This window comes from Eptatretus burgeri, chromosome 2 (genome assembly GCF_056783735.1).
Source record: "Eptatretus burgeri isolate ZD-2024b chromosome 2, Ebu_testis_v1, whole genome shotgun sequence".
Taxonomy (NCBI): domain Eukaryota; kingdom Metazoa; phylum Chordata; class Myxini; order Myxiniformes; family Myxinidae; genus Eptatretus; species Eptatretus burgeri.
In genome coordinates, this window is record NC_140962.1 from 138136102 (window position 1) to 138150864 (window position 14763).

At 45.6% G+C, this 14763-nt stretch overlaps 1 protein-coding gene across 4 annotated transcripts in view; it reads right to left on the reverse strand.

Annotated features, from left to right (window-relative positions):
• Positions 1–3381: 3381 nt before the first annotated feature.
• Positions 3382–14763, reverse strand: part of UBA1 (ubiquitin like modifier activating enzyme 1) — a 62987-nt gene continuing 51605 nt past the window's right edge. For all 4 annotated transcript variants that reach the window (XM_085871455.1, XM_085871454.1, XM_085871457.1 and 1 more), the window contains exons 24-25: positions 12300–12400; positions 3382–4073 (exon numbers count right to left, since the gene is read on the reverse strand). In XM_085871455.1, coding sequence (XP_085727581.1) covers positions 3938–4073; positions 12300–12400 — 237 coding nt within the window. In that variant the 3' untranslated portion in view covers positions 3382–3937. The remainder of the gene's footprint in view (positions 4074–12299; positions 12401–14763) is intronic.

The following is a 14763-nucleotide window of genomic DNA, read 5'->3' on the forward strand; positions in this document are numbered from 1 at the left end:
TAGCGGTTAGGGTTAGCTGTTAGGGTTACTAACCCTAACCCTAACAGCTTGGCGTAGCGGAGGTAAACAGCGCCCGGGGCAAAGTGGAAATTTGCGTCCCCCGTAGGCCTTAAACTTGAGTGGATTTGAATGGAAAATCCCAGAAGGGATATCGATTTATCGATTTTTTCGAATATCGGAAGTGTTATGGAACAAATTTATAGCCAATGACCTAAGTTGGACCAAAAGCCATAATCGTACCGAATTTGAATGGAATCCGTTGGAGTTTGTGAAAATGCATCAAAACGAATTTTGAGGAGCCTTTTAAGGAAGACGATATCATTAGTATATGTGCCAAATCTTGTTTCATTTCATGCAGTAACAAAAATCTGATGGTGGAACAAAGAAAGGGGCATGCCGAAATATTAATATAGATTATTATTCATGAACAACCTGGTATCCCCAAGGCTTGGGGAATATGTGGGTGAAGTTTCCCCTCGATCTGTCAAGCCATTCTGAAGAAGATTTTAAAGTTTATTCTTAAAAAAAAAATATCATACCTGCCAAACCATGCGACTCATGACATCATAGGTGGAGAACATTTTGTTCCTCATGGATAGGTGATCATACCTGTAAAGTTTCGCCTTGATCTGTTCAAAAATCTTCTCCAAAATGGCTGAAGTTTTTATGTTAAAAAGAAATATGTCTGCCGAACCACGACTGATGACATCATCAATTCCCTCCCCTCCCCTCATACAATTTAGTCCTCGATGACGCTCAAAACTTTTCAAACTGATCGGATAAAGCTTTCGACATATACAATGACATCGTAACAAAGTCACCCATGACATCATCCCTGAACCCAGATTCAAAATATTAAATAAATAATTCTGGCTGCCAGACCATTCATCCGATCAGGTTGAAATTTAAAACACATATTCCTCATGACTACTAGATCCGAATTGGAACGTTTCATGTCGATTGAAGAGGTTCAATAAATTTTTCAAAGACTTTCATTGAAAGCAATATGGCTGCCAGATCATGTCACCTATTAATTATTCGTAAACATTCTGGTATCCCCAAGGATTGGTGAGCATGTGGGTTAAGTTTCCCCTCGATCTGTCAAGCTGTTCGGGAGGTGGTTTTTAAAAGTTTGAGTAAATCTTATATGGCTGCCAAACTATGACCTATGACATCATAGTTGGAGAACTTTTTGTTCCTCGTGGATAGGCAATCATTCGTGCAAAATTTTACTTCAATCTGTTCAGCCGTTTGAGATGATTTTTGTCGGTTTTATGTTAAAAACAATATGGCTCCCGAACCACGTAACCAATGATGTCATCAACGTTTTTTCCCCCAATTTCAATTTGGCCCAAGATAACCGTCAAAAATTTTCATACTGATTGGATAAAGAGTTCGTTGTATGCAATTATGATGTCATAACAAAGCCACCTATGACGTCAAAATTTTTTTTCCCATGGCGCAGTTTCAGAGATACAGAAGTCCAAAGCTTTTCCTTTTTTTTCTCCAACATTTCTGCCACACCATATGACCTATGAAGTCATAATTATCATCAAAACATTCTACATGAGTGATCGCACATATGGTGAAAATTTAGTTTCAATCGGATAAGTGGTTGCAGAGAAAACCGAGAAAATTAGCACATACGTACGTATGTACGGATAGACAACCCGAAAACATAATACCACCGGTGACTTCGTTTTCAGGTCTCAAAGTTGTTTCGTATTAACATGAACACCCAGTATATTAGGTTAGATTCAGTGGCGTGATGATTAGAGCGTCTGCTCTGAATCTGGAGTGGGAGGAGGGAGGTGAAGGGGGTAGGGTGGGATTCTGGAGAAAGCAGAGTGGGGCTGGGAATCCGGATGGAGGGTTCAGAGAGAGATGAAGGAGTTGGGTGAGATGGGAGGATGGACCCATCGTTGCTGGGCAACACCGGGTACTCCTGCTAGTATCCAATAAAGATCAAGTGCAAGCGAGGTACTTTTTACATTCCCCTCATTATTCAATTGTCATACCTTGCCATCTGAGACATCAAAGCACGAGCTTCTTGAAGAACTTGTGAAAACTTTGGCAAATTATTTTCCACTTTGACACAGGAATAGGGTTTTCATCAAGTTTTCAAATCGATAGCTGAGGTCGATGTCTGTAGTTCGATGAGGAAAGCAGGGAGTCTGTGACCCACCTCGGCCCCTGGAGGCTCTGGGGATATAGGCGCTCGAAGAGGCCATCTGAGCATATTTTTTCTTGCACAAGTGTTTGAACGGTTTTTACCGTGATCACCTGACCTAAATCGGGAGATTTTGAGCTCACCCTGGTGAGGGGGGCGGGGGGCACTTAGTCCCCCTCATATCTCAGCCCTGGATTGTTTGATGAACTTGAAAATTTGCATGTGCTTAGATTATCATGTGATGAGCAAGGTGTGAGACAGGGGAACCAGCCCAGAAGGGAGAGCAGTTCTCCATCAAGCTGCAGATGAAGTCCTTTCCAGGTGGATAAGAGTTCAAACGGAGCAAAGTGGACAACTTTGTTACACCTGTTTGGAAAGGGTGAGGTGGAATGGCATGCAGTAAGATGAGACCCTGTCCGCGGAACTCACCTCTGGGACACCGACAGGTGTGGTATGGACCACTTGCCTGCCCCCCCCACCTATTTTTTGCCCCCCCCCCCGAGAACAGGAGGGATCCCATACATGGAGCCTGCCTGGGGGCATTTGACCTATTTGCAGACCCCAGAAACAGGTGGGATCACGTCTGTGAGGCCCACGATTCTTTGCATACCTAAGGAGCAAGTTGGATCCTATCTTGGAAGCCTTTTTAGCATTCCAATCAAAACCGATGGATCATGAGGCTCAAAGCTTCTTGAGATTCCTTTACTTGGCCATTTTATCCCCATATTCTCCCAAATTTGGAATAGTCTTTGTGTCCTATTTTCTCATCCTCATCACTTCAGTCCTTCAAATCTATCATTACCTCGTCACCCCTGCACATCCACAATGTTGTATGCACGGTGATCCTTCCCCATTCTCTTCCTCTCCAGGCCATTGTTACTGGTCTTTGGGTTAGTTCTCGTGTATCATTTCGATAGATGGCAAGGTGACTACAGAGGCTGTGGTCATGCTCATTCATTCTCAACATAATTTTGGTGCAATTTTGATGCTTTTTAAAGATAACATTTCTCGTGTCATCATGTGCAAGCTTGAGCACTATCTGATCAAAATGAACGCAAGAGTGTTGGAGATAACCATTCTTACCACAATATTAATGTGTAGAATATGTCAGAACTCCTCCCTTACCCCATTCTCCCCCCCCCCACCAAATGGTAGACATAACATAGAGATGGCCTTCTCTAGAATGTGAAGAAAGTAAAGCAAAAAGTGGACAATTTTTAAATGCCACTTTATTTGATTCATGACTTTTACAGTCCTTAAAAAACAGAAGTTTTTGAAATTTGGTGCACACAAACAGTCCTTCTGTTCAAGGTTCAACCACAGCAAGATAAGGAAAAAGCAAGGCCTTTTCCAGGCCAACAAGCTTCCTGCAGCTCCGAGTCATATCCACACACAGGACAGTGCCAATACGCGTTCAGTAGCAATGTCTACAGGACCCATTACACCATTGGATGCTCATCGGGTGGCCGAGTGGGCATGTCTGCAGAATAAATTCCAATTAAATTAGAGTATGCGGCAACGAAGGACAGGCGGAATGCTCCACATTGGCAAATGAAACGGGTTTAACACATCAGCCATATCAAAACAACGAGCGAGCAGAGGGTAGGGAAGAACGATGAGGGTTGCACCCTCCTGAAGGAAGGACCCATCTCCTCCAATAGGACAAACCAAATCCCAACAGAGCCAACTTGGCAGATTAGGGAAGAGTGAACAAGACGCGGTGCCGGAGGATGGGCGGTGGGGAGCACGGAGGGACACGCACGTAACTCAACGAAAGTTGTACTTCACATAGGGCACTTCCACGTCCTCTTTGCTCGTGTCATTGCAACAGAGTTCAAACACCAGGGACCTCACATGCTTCCCGATCTTCTTCTTCGACACTTTCGTGACGATATCTGACATCCTGGAATGAGAAGTTTTACAATGAGAGAAAAATGGAGGCATTTATTGGATGTGATCATACGTTAAGTTGTATTTGTAAATAAGCACAGAACAATTGCATGACTTCATAGTGATGATAACCTTGGCATGAGCGAGGCACAACTTATTATTGCTCAAATGAGATGAATGCAGAAATGGAGTTTCTCTACTACATGAAGTGTGGGGGGAGGGGGGAAGGGGTATTCAAAATTGAACCTGGGAACACTTGTAAAATTTCAACTTTTTAAACAACACATTGGGATCCCAACTTGTCAAAAACATGTCACATGGTTTCCTTTCCAAAAGCTTCACTGTATTTCAGACAGCAGCAATCTTTCAGCTGCTGTAGCTGCAAGGGTTAAGACTGAATTCTACTCTATCCTTTTTTGGTCTTGCACTCTCTGCCCTCTCTTGACTCTGCTCTTTGAGGTTTCAGCAGGGTGTACATGATGGTCTGTCTGCCAGTAATCCTCTTCTTGTTAAACTCGCAAAATCCAGGCTCACCTCATTTATTCCTCTTTTCTCTCACCTGTGGAACCAACCTTACTTCCCCCAGTCTGTTCAGTCCCATTCTTCCCTCCATGTCTTCAAGACAGCTGTTCCCCATTATCTCAGGTCATCACCCATCCACACTCGTGAATTATTCTACCCCAAATTACCAGATTCCCAAGAAACACACCATTTTCTTGGTTTTTGCGATTTCCTCCCCCCCCCCACCTCTTTTCTTTTGTTCCTTTTCAGTTTCATCCCCACTATCCCCTTATTTCTGTGTTTCATTCAGCTTGTTCACCCCCATGTGTGTCTTTCACCCCCTTACACTGCTGCTAGTGTTTCTCCTTTTTCATATTGTTCCCTTCCATTCTGCTCGAGCTCATCCATGAGCTTAAATCACGTCCACACAAAAAAAGGTCTTTTTTTTTGTATACCTTGTCGGGGCTCGTATGAGAGCTAACACACAACGCACAGCAAGGGGGCATGAGACAAGAGGGGCGGGAGTGGGATGGACAAAACAGTGGGAAACAGACACATGAGGAGATCTGTGGAAGGGAGAGGGATGGGGATGGGACGGGGAACATGGGGAAGAAAAGATGGACATTGCAGGGACTTTCAGGAAGGAAAGCAGGGGAATTGAAGGAAGTGGGCTTGGGTGGATTATCGGGGGAAGAAAAGATCGAGGGTTTGGATGGGGGATGATAAGAGGTGGTGGTGAACAGCTGTTTTGAAGGCCTGGAGGGAAGAATGGGAATGAATAGAGTGAGGGAGTTTATTCCAAAGGCGGGAAAAAAGAGGAATGAAAGAGTGAAGGTGAGCAGTGATTCGTGATTTTGGTAGTTTTACCAGAAGGGGGTTGTTGGTGGACCTTGAGCGCCCTGTGGAAAAGTGGTGGGGACAAATCGCAGAGAGAGCAGGGGGGGCAAGGCTGGAGAGGAGTCGGTAGAAGAGAGAAAGACCACCGACCAACCTGCGGTGATTGAGTGAGAGGCCCAAAGACTCAGCATGGCAGATAGTGAGACCCAGAAGCTTGAAAGAAAAGACTTCTTGCAGAGGATTGTTGAGAAAGTGGATGGGGGGGTTTTCTAAACGGTCCTTTTGAAGAGACATAGTGAGAGTGTGAGATTTGTCTGGATTGAAAGACTTGTTCCACGTGTTGGACCAGTTTGTGATTTTATCCAGATCTACAGTGAGCGAAGAAGCTGCTGCTTGCTGGTCTGAGGGATGACAGATGGTACAGCAGAGGGTGGAGTCATCAGCAAAGAGATATAGAGGATTTTCCAGAGAGTCGGAGAGATCATTGATGAAGACCAGAAAAAGAGCAGGGCCTTGAGGAACTCCAGCCTGGACAGGAAGAGGGGATGAAAGAACTCCATTTAGGGCCACACGGTGACTGCGACAGGAGAGGAAGTCTGCGAGCCATGAGTGCAGATGGCCTTGGATACCATGGGAAGAGAGTTTGGTGAGTCGGGCAGGGTGCCAGACTGTGTCAAAAGCACGTGATATGTCCAGGGATACGGCTCGGATTTCCTGTCTGGCATTGAGGACCTCCATCCATTGATGGGAGAGCAGAAGCAGCATATCCAGGGTGGAGTGACCTGGTCTGCAACCAAATTGATGATCGGAAATCAAGTCATTGGAGAAGAGGAAGGATTTCATGTTTGAAGCGATGATGGATTCGATAACCTTGCTGATGATTGGGAGAAGGCTGATTGGTGTGTAGTTGCAGGGATCTGTTTTTGCACCTTTTTTATGCAGGGCAGTGATGTTAGCAGATTTCCAAGCAGATGGCAGATGACCTTTAGCAAATGAGAGGGTGAATAGAACAGAGAGAGGGTGAGCAAGAGCAGAAGAGCAGGCTTTGAGGACACGTGGGCTGATGCTGTCTGGAACGGTTGCAGAATCTGAGTCGAGGTTTGAAAGCAAGCTCTCCACCTTGTTAGGAGAAAAGTACACAGAGTCCAGGGACAGTTTGGGTGCGACTGGGTAAGGTGGGTAGAGAAAGTGATGGGTTTAGGACACAAGATTTAGCTGCAAACACCGAGTTAGGCATTCAGCTTTATCACGTGTGGAATCAGCATTGCGGCCATTTGAGGTAAGGGAGGGGATGGAGGGGGAACATACACCAGAAACAGATTTGATTAGACACCACCAGGATTTGGAGGAGGGAGAGAGGTTTGAGAGTTCAGACTTGAGATGAGAAAGATATTGTTTTCTGGCTCTCCTGAGGGTAGATACACACTTGTTCCGAGCTTTGTGGAAGGAACTGAGATTGTCCTCAGGTGGGTTTGCTTTCCATGAGGCAAAGGCAAGTTGTTTCAGGACAACTGCCTCGCCACAAGCTTCAGTAAACCAAGGGCGGGAGGAAGGGTAGGACAACTGAACACGAGAGGGGATAAATCTGTGCATGAGGGAGAGCAAGTTTCTTTGAAAGAATTCCCAGGATGAGTTGATGCTTGAGAAAGTAGTGATAGGAGACCAGTCTGTGAGTTTGATGGCTGCTAGGAGACCCTGACAGTCGGCTTGAGTGAAATGTCAGACTCGACGGCGGTGAGCTGGTTCTCTGATGACAGCCAGAGAGATGTCCACTTTGACAAGAACGTGGTCAGAAGAACCGATTGGAGCGAAGGAAGAGCAGCAGACATTGTCAGGGAAATTTGTCAAAATCAGATCCAGAAGAGATGGAGTACCATTGGTTGAGATCCGGGTCGGGAAGTTGACCAATTGAGTCAGTCCCAATGAGTTGCAGAAAGCTTTTGCTGAAGTGCCATGACAGGTGAGAGAGGTACCCACACCGAGCCAACAGGCGTGATGACAATTGAAGTCACCACATAAGAGGAAGAGAGAGTTTGGATGAGAAGATAGAAGATGGTCCATGTTTTCGGATAGTGAGGTGTAGATGGAGTCATCACTGTTCGGTGGACGGTACAGTACACATATAAACATGAGGTGGGAGTGGAGGGGAAGCCGTAGCCAGAGGTATTCCTGGGGGTGTGGGGGAGTGAGAGCAGTGCATGGAGAGTGAGGAATTAAATAGAGTCTTTGATGAAGAGAGCAACACCCCCACCAGGACAAGGCTCAGGTCTGTCATACCGGAGGAGCGAGTAACCGGGGAGAGATACTTGGGAGTCAGACACATCTTGGGAGAGGAAAGTTTCTGGTAGGCAGATTATGTCTGGTTTGTCAGTGGCAGCCTGTATGGAAAGATCTGAAAGGTTTGAGCGAAGGCCCCGGATATTTGAGGTCCACACTTTTAATGAAGAGGTTGGGGAGGAGGCTTTGGGTGCAGGGGGTGGGGGGAGGGGAGGGTAGGACAAGGGATGAGGGGGAGGTAAGGAGGGTTGTTGAAAGAGTGTGGGGGATTGCAGAATAGCTAGGGGAGGGGGCCGAATGAGAAGGAGAAAAGGCTCTGTGGTGCTGGGGGAGGGGGGGGACAAGAGAGGGGGAAGAAGGCAGTTGAGGATTTGAGGAGGTGGAGTGAAGAGATGGAGGTGAGAGGGCAGTGGAGGGAGGCAGCTTGGTGGATGACAGGGGGAGGCAACTTCGAGAAGGGTGAGTGAGGGGGATGAAAGGTGGGAGAAGGGTGAGGGGGGAATTTTTGAGAGAGGTGAGAGGGAGGCTTGGTGGGAGAAGAGTGGGATGGTTGCTTTGAGAGTGAGAGTGAGGGGGGTGGGTTGGCACTGAAATTGGAAAAAAAGAATGGTTGATGGAAAGCGAACATCCATGGTAAACTGTGGTTTTTAAAAGTTTTAGGTCAGAGATGCGATTTAACACAATTATTGATGGATGCAATAAAGGCGAATTCAGAGAATGGAGAGAAGAAGCGCTGTAATAGTTGGATTTTTTAGGCAAGGAATGAAGAATAGGTGGAAAAGAGAGCAGTCTGTTAAAAATAGCAGAAGAGTGGTGCATTATGAAACAGTAAAGAGTACCACTTGTGTGAGAGAGGAAGATGAAGCATTATAAGATCGTTTTTGTTGTTATTATTAATGTTTGAGAGAGTTTTCAACAGATTAGGTCATGGAAGTGTTGTTGAAAAAAAAAAAAAAATCGAGGAAGAAGACGGAGGAAGATAAGAGGAAGAACCAGAATCGGGAGAAGGTTAGCATGTTGTTGTCGTTGTTGATTTTTTATTATCTTTATTTTTTTGAGATAAGAAATAGAGAGATTAGTTGGGAGAATGGGGGACGTTAGGAAAGTGGGGAGGATGAAAATTGAAGGTAATGGGGAGGATAGAAATTGAAGGTAATTTTAAAGTTCATTACACCACCTGTTCGCTGCCCAATGTACTTAAAGGGGATGGGAGGAACAAACACCACCTGTCCAAGGATGCAAGTTCTAAAACTTGAAAACTCGTATTGCAAAGGGAGGAATGTTTGACCCTCGACTTGACCTTGAATGACCCACTTACAAAAGACTCAATGATTCATCTTCGTGCTGCTGTTCAATGACCATTTCAGGACAATCCAATTATTACTGCCACCGAAGGTGGAGTCATGGAGGTTCTGTTTTCACTTGTCTGTCTGTTTGTTTGTGAACAAAATATCTCAAAGTTGTGGACGGATTCGGACGAAATTTTGTGAAAAGCTTGGGTACATGACAAGGACGAAATGGTTAGATTTTGGTGAAGATCCGAATCCGGACCTGGATCCGATAATTTTTTTAGTGCTTTTTTGAGAGATTGAGAGATCGGGCCATAAACGACATGTAGCAGGATAGTTCAAAAAGCCGTGGATGGATTCGGACGAAACTTGGTGGATGAGTTGGTTAGGTGATAAGCCGATTAAATTTTAGTTCAGTTCCGAATCCAAATCCGGCTCATCAGTGGGATACAAAATGTAAACCAATCAGCCTGGCGGAGGTATGTGCCTGACCGAGCGCCCTTCTAGTTGAATGATGAAATTGCTTAGTGTGTGGTTTTGGAGGCAGGAGAGAAAAGAAGAGGGGGATTAGAAATTGACTTTTGCATATGTAACGAGAAGGGCACTTGGTGTAGAATAATGAGGTGGATAGGGCGATTCAAGAAAAAAAGAAGACTCTAGAAAAGGATATTTGGAAAATTTGGAAAAAGGGAGGGGATAAAGAGGAATACTTCGTGGCGAAACGTAGGGCAAGAAGGGAAGTTTACAAGGCCAAAGAATTAGGACAGGATTCACTTTCAGATGTGATAAATAATGCAGATGTTAAAGGGAAAATGTTTCAGATAGCAAAGCAAATGATCGGTCAAAATAAGGATCTCATAGGAGAACAATGTGTGAGGGATGATATGGGAAATGTACTGGTTCACCATGGGGAGATTAGAAATGCTTGGAGGAATTACTATGAGCACCTGATAAATCAGGAGTTCCCTTTGAACAGGGATATTCTAGAGGCAGTAGAGCCGGTGCAGGGCCCAGCACCTGATATAATGAATGAATAGGTGAAGAAAGCCATTGATGAAATGAAGAATGGTAAGGCGGTGAGCAGCACTGGTATTGTTGTAGAGATGCTGAAGGCATCTGGTGATATTGGAGTGAATTTAATCACTAAATTCATAAATGCAATTATGAGGGAGACATCTGTCCCAGATTATTGGTTTAAGAATATAATGGTGAATATTTATAAAGGGAAGGGTGATGTCTAAGTTCAGAGCAACTATTGGGGTCTGAAGTTGCTGGACCATGGAATGAAAGTGGTAGAGAGAGTCATGGATAAATTGATAAGACAGTGTTAATATACATTAACTGCAATTTGATTTCATGCCAGGAAGGGGCACGATGGAGGCAATTTTTATAGTTTGGCAATTACAGGAAAAATATCTAGGGAAGAATGAACAACTGCACTTTATGTTTGTGGATTTGGAGAAGGCGTTCGATAGGGTGCCTCAGGAAGTGGTGCAATGGTCCAATGGTCCAAAGTTATGTGTGGAGGATTGGTTAGTTAGGGTAGTCATGGCAATGTATGATAGCCCAAAAACCTCTGTGAGGGTAAATGGAGTGCAGAGTGAGGATTTTGAAGTGTAAGTGGGTGTTCATCAGGGGTCAGTCTTGAGCCCAATTTTGTTCATTATGGTTCTCGAGGCTGTATCACATCCAATTATCACAAGAATTTAGAGGAGGCTCACCTTGGGAACTCTTGTATGCTGATGACCTGGTGCTGATAGCTGACAGTGTGGAAGAGGTAATGGGTAAATATACAGGATGGAAGGAGGGTATGGAGGCCAGAGGACTAAAAAGTGAATACAGAGAAAACGAAAGTACTGATTAGTGGTGTGGGAGAAGGAAATGTGGGGGAAAAAAAGAGGGAGGTGACCCTGTGCTGTCTGGAGAAAAGGTGGAGGTAGCAATTCAACATTGTGTAAATCCTGCAACTGCTGGGAGCACAATCAGTGTGGTGGCATCAGGGGTAGACTGCAAGTGGTTCCTGACTTCAAATGTGCTGTTTGCGCAGGTAAACAAGTGACTCCATTTAGAGTGGAAAAGTTAGTTTATGGGGATATATCTCTGGAATACGTCGATAAATTCTGTTATCTTGGTGATATGATTGGTGTAGGTGGTGGTGCAGAAGCAGCAGTGATTGCAAGAATTAGAAGTGGCTGGAGAAGTTTAGGGAGTTGTCAGCCCGATTGACATCAAGAGGGACCTCTCTCCGATTAAAGGGAAAACTGCATGCAGTTTGCGTTAGAAGCGCGACGTTGTACGTCAGTGAAACATGGGTGATCAAAAAGGAAGATGAACGGAGATGTGAACGAAATGAAATGAGAATGGTGAAGTGGATGTGTGATGTGACACTGAAGGATAGGAAGTCAAATGTGGAATTAAAAGATAGTTTAGGTATAGAAAGCATGAGTGAGGTGATGCGTAGGGGAAGGTTGAGATGGTTCAGACATGTGGAAAGGATGGGGGTGGGTAGTTGTGTGAAGAGGTGTATAAATATGAATGTGAATGGAAGGAGATCTTGAGGTAATTCGAGGAAAACATGGGCTGTGTTGCTGAGAGACGATCATAGAGTTAAAGGCCTAACAAGTGATCGTGCAGCCTGGAAAGCAGCCATTAGTTGAAACAAGGCTTCTACGTGCAAGCATGGAAACGGCCATAAAAATGATGATGATGATGATGATGATGATGATGATGATGATGATTGTGGGGTCCGCTGTGGGAGAAGCTTTTAGCACAAGTCTGTTTGCAAGTTACAACTGGTCCAGCCTAACATTCGATTGAAGGTGATTTTGGCATGAATTTGGAATTTGTTCGGGATGCTGGAGACTCTGTCTGGAGAGATGCTGGAGATTTGTTCGGGATGCGGGATGCTCGCTTACTCTTTCCCTAAAGACACCATAGGATCTTCAACATCAAGCAATTAATGCCGGTAGATTGGACACCCAGTTTAACGTCCATCCGGGGGACGGCACACACATTGATGACTCACCCTGCCTGAAAAACACCAGAATGGCAGTTTACAGTTAAAGACATTGAAACCCAGGTTAGACAGCTTAAAGGAAAGTGTGTGTACCTCTGGGCTAACCTGTCAGCCTGATATGAATCACCATTGCTTCTACACATTCCCATTACATTGCAATCTTAACTGCCATTTCCTCTCCCTTTTCACAAAAGCATCCAAACTGGTCTGCCTTTTCGACATCGAAGAATGGCATTTCAGCAACATGGAATTTTCCAAAGGAAAGGTGGAGGAGGTAAACCAATGGCTCATATGCTGGTCTGGTGGGTGCAAAACATACTTCTGATCCATTTTCTCTGCAAGTTTGGCAGGCGACATGAAGAAAGAGTACAGCATGGAGACTCCATGAGAGAGCATTGTGATTTCAAGTTTATGTTTGTTCTGCAAAGCAAATGCACCATATCATTTGTCATCATTTTGTCCCATCAGATTTGAAAAACAAAACATAACAAAACAAGCATGCAAGTCATCATCGAAGACGCCTTAAAATGGGGGCATCCAGATTAGTATTATTATTAATGTATATCTCAATTTGTGTGTTTGTTTGTATATGCTTCAAAAACTACAAAACAAACAAATATTGACCAAATAAAACCAATTTTGCTTGTTGCACAAGGGTACCCAAAGTATGGTTTGCCAGGGTAGCATATTGTTGTGGTTGACGAAATTCGCAAACCACCATTCAGGTCCCGTAGGTGAGATATCTCTGTAAGTATATGTGTAGTTAGGCCCAAACCCGTTGTTTAGAGGGAATAAATGTCATTCATTCGGGCTGCGACCCTTTTAGATAGCCGTTTTTCTTTTACTATCTTTATTTTGGACCAGCCGCCATTACTACCACCACAACCACCACTGGCCACGTCTCAACAGCCATCACACAACAACCACCAACCGCAACGCCGCTTCACGACAACAGCCACGACCCTTGCCGTCACATCTCGCTCTCGCAACCATCGCATCACCGCCATTCCCGCGCCGCTTGTGGGCACCGATCCTGGACTCGTACAGGGCGCGCACCGAGCAGCGGGTGCAAAAACACCAGCCTTTCCGAGAAATCGGATCAAGAATCATTCACGCCCACTTTTCCTCTGTCCAATGGGGAGCCAGCCAGAGGTGAAGGGTCGAAGGTGAAGGAGCGAAGCCCCGGGGGCTATAAAGGGCCGCGTTCGCTCGCCGAAAAGGCAGTTGTTGAGGGAGTTTCTGAATCGGGAGAGAAAAAGAGTTTCTGAATCGCAGTTGGACGGAGTTGAGAAGAGTGGAGAGTGGGAGAGTTGGAGAGTTGTGGCGGCGGCGAAGGCAGTCAAGAGGGCGCTCGTGTCAGAGTGGGGGAGCTGCGGAGAGGGGAGGCCGGTAACGCGACCGAGGTCGCGGTGGAGTCGCTCGTCGCGGGACCCAAGCCAGCGAGATATCCTCATTTCCCCGAGCATCAACAACCCCCTCCTGTTTCCCCCCGCGCTGATATAGTGTGAGAAGGGGGCCCCGTTCCCACCCCATTCCAGGCAGTGCCAGCGAGGCCCGCGGAGTCGGGGCGCCGCCGCCATCTTGCGGCTCATCACCAGATGGGTAGGCTCGACGCGGTCTCGGCCCCAGGCCCGTCTGCTCCCTTGTAGTTGAGGGTGGTCCCTTTTTCTTTTGCTTTGAGTATACGTGTTGTCGGCGCCGTCTGTGAAGTAAAACTGTACAAGTGTTGCCGTGTGCTCGGTAGTCGGTAGTAGATCTGCATTGTTACATTTGCTTTTTGTGCAGAATTGTTGTGCTTCTTCTACTTTTACATTTGCTTTTGGTGTATAATTGTATATGTGTGCTTTCCGTTTGCTGCGGAATAAATGTGCTTTATGTTGAACTGTTTTCTCCCGTTTCGCTTCGTCTTTTCTCTAATTGAATCTCCATCTTACTTCACGTAAAGGGTTGGTCGTGGGCTAAATACGCCCAATAATTAATCGAACCGTCGTGGTTGACGATAACACCGCTCGGTTATCCCGATAGTACGGAACGGGTCGCTTAAAGTGGCCCGTGTCCGAAGTCGACCTGCGGCGAGGTGCGATCGCCCGGTCTACCCTCCGTGTGGGTACTTAGGTAGGTCGAATTTGGCGAACAACCCTATCCCACGCGGGGGGGCCGATTGGCACGATCGTGGTGAGGCCGAAAGGCCCACCCGTGACTAGTTCCCGGCGTTAGTCCGAGAGGGTCACAACGGGATTGTCCGTCCGGTGGGCGATGTGCCGCGATTCGAGTTACGTGGCCGCTCGCACGCCGGCGGGCGTGAATCCGCAACAATATCTTGGGGAGGGGGTTCAGGGTGGGAAGACCCCAAATCTCTCCATGTAAATGTGTATGGTATAGCTCAACCCCGTGGTATCCGGTATTACAAATCATCTTCTTGTACAAGGAAAGTTCGAACAACGTAATGATAATTTGAAATTTTCAAAATGTTTCATTTCACTCATTTTAAGTGGAGGTTCAAACCAAGGAATCCAACAATGGCCTTTGTAGTGAAGCAGATTTTTGCTCACACCATATACAAGCAGCAGGGATGGTTGATGAAGGTGATGTTAGCCAACTTCCATGCATATCGAAGATGACCTCAGGAAAATTATAGAGTGAATCGAGCAGAATGTTTGTGAAGTCCAACATGTTGCTTTCATCCAGTCAGTCAGAAAAGTGATGGTTACTTTTTCTAGTACATGTGTATGTATATGTATATTTATGTATGAGCAGGGTATGCTTGCACATTGCAAGCAATA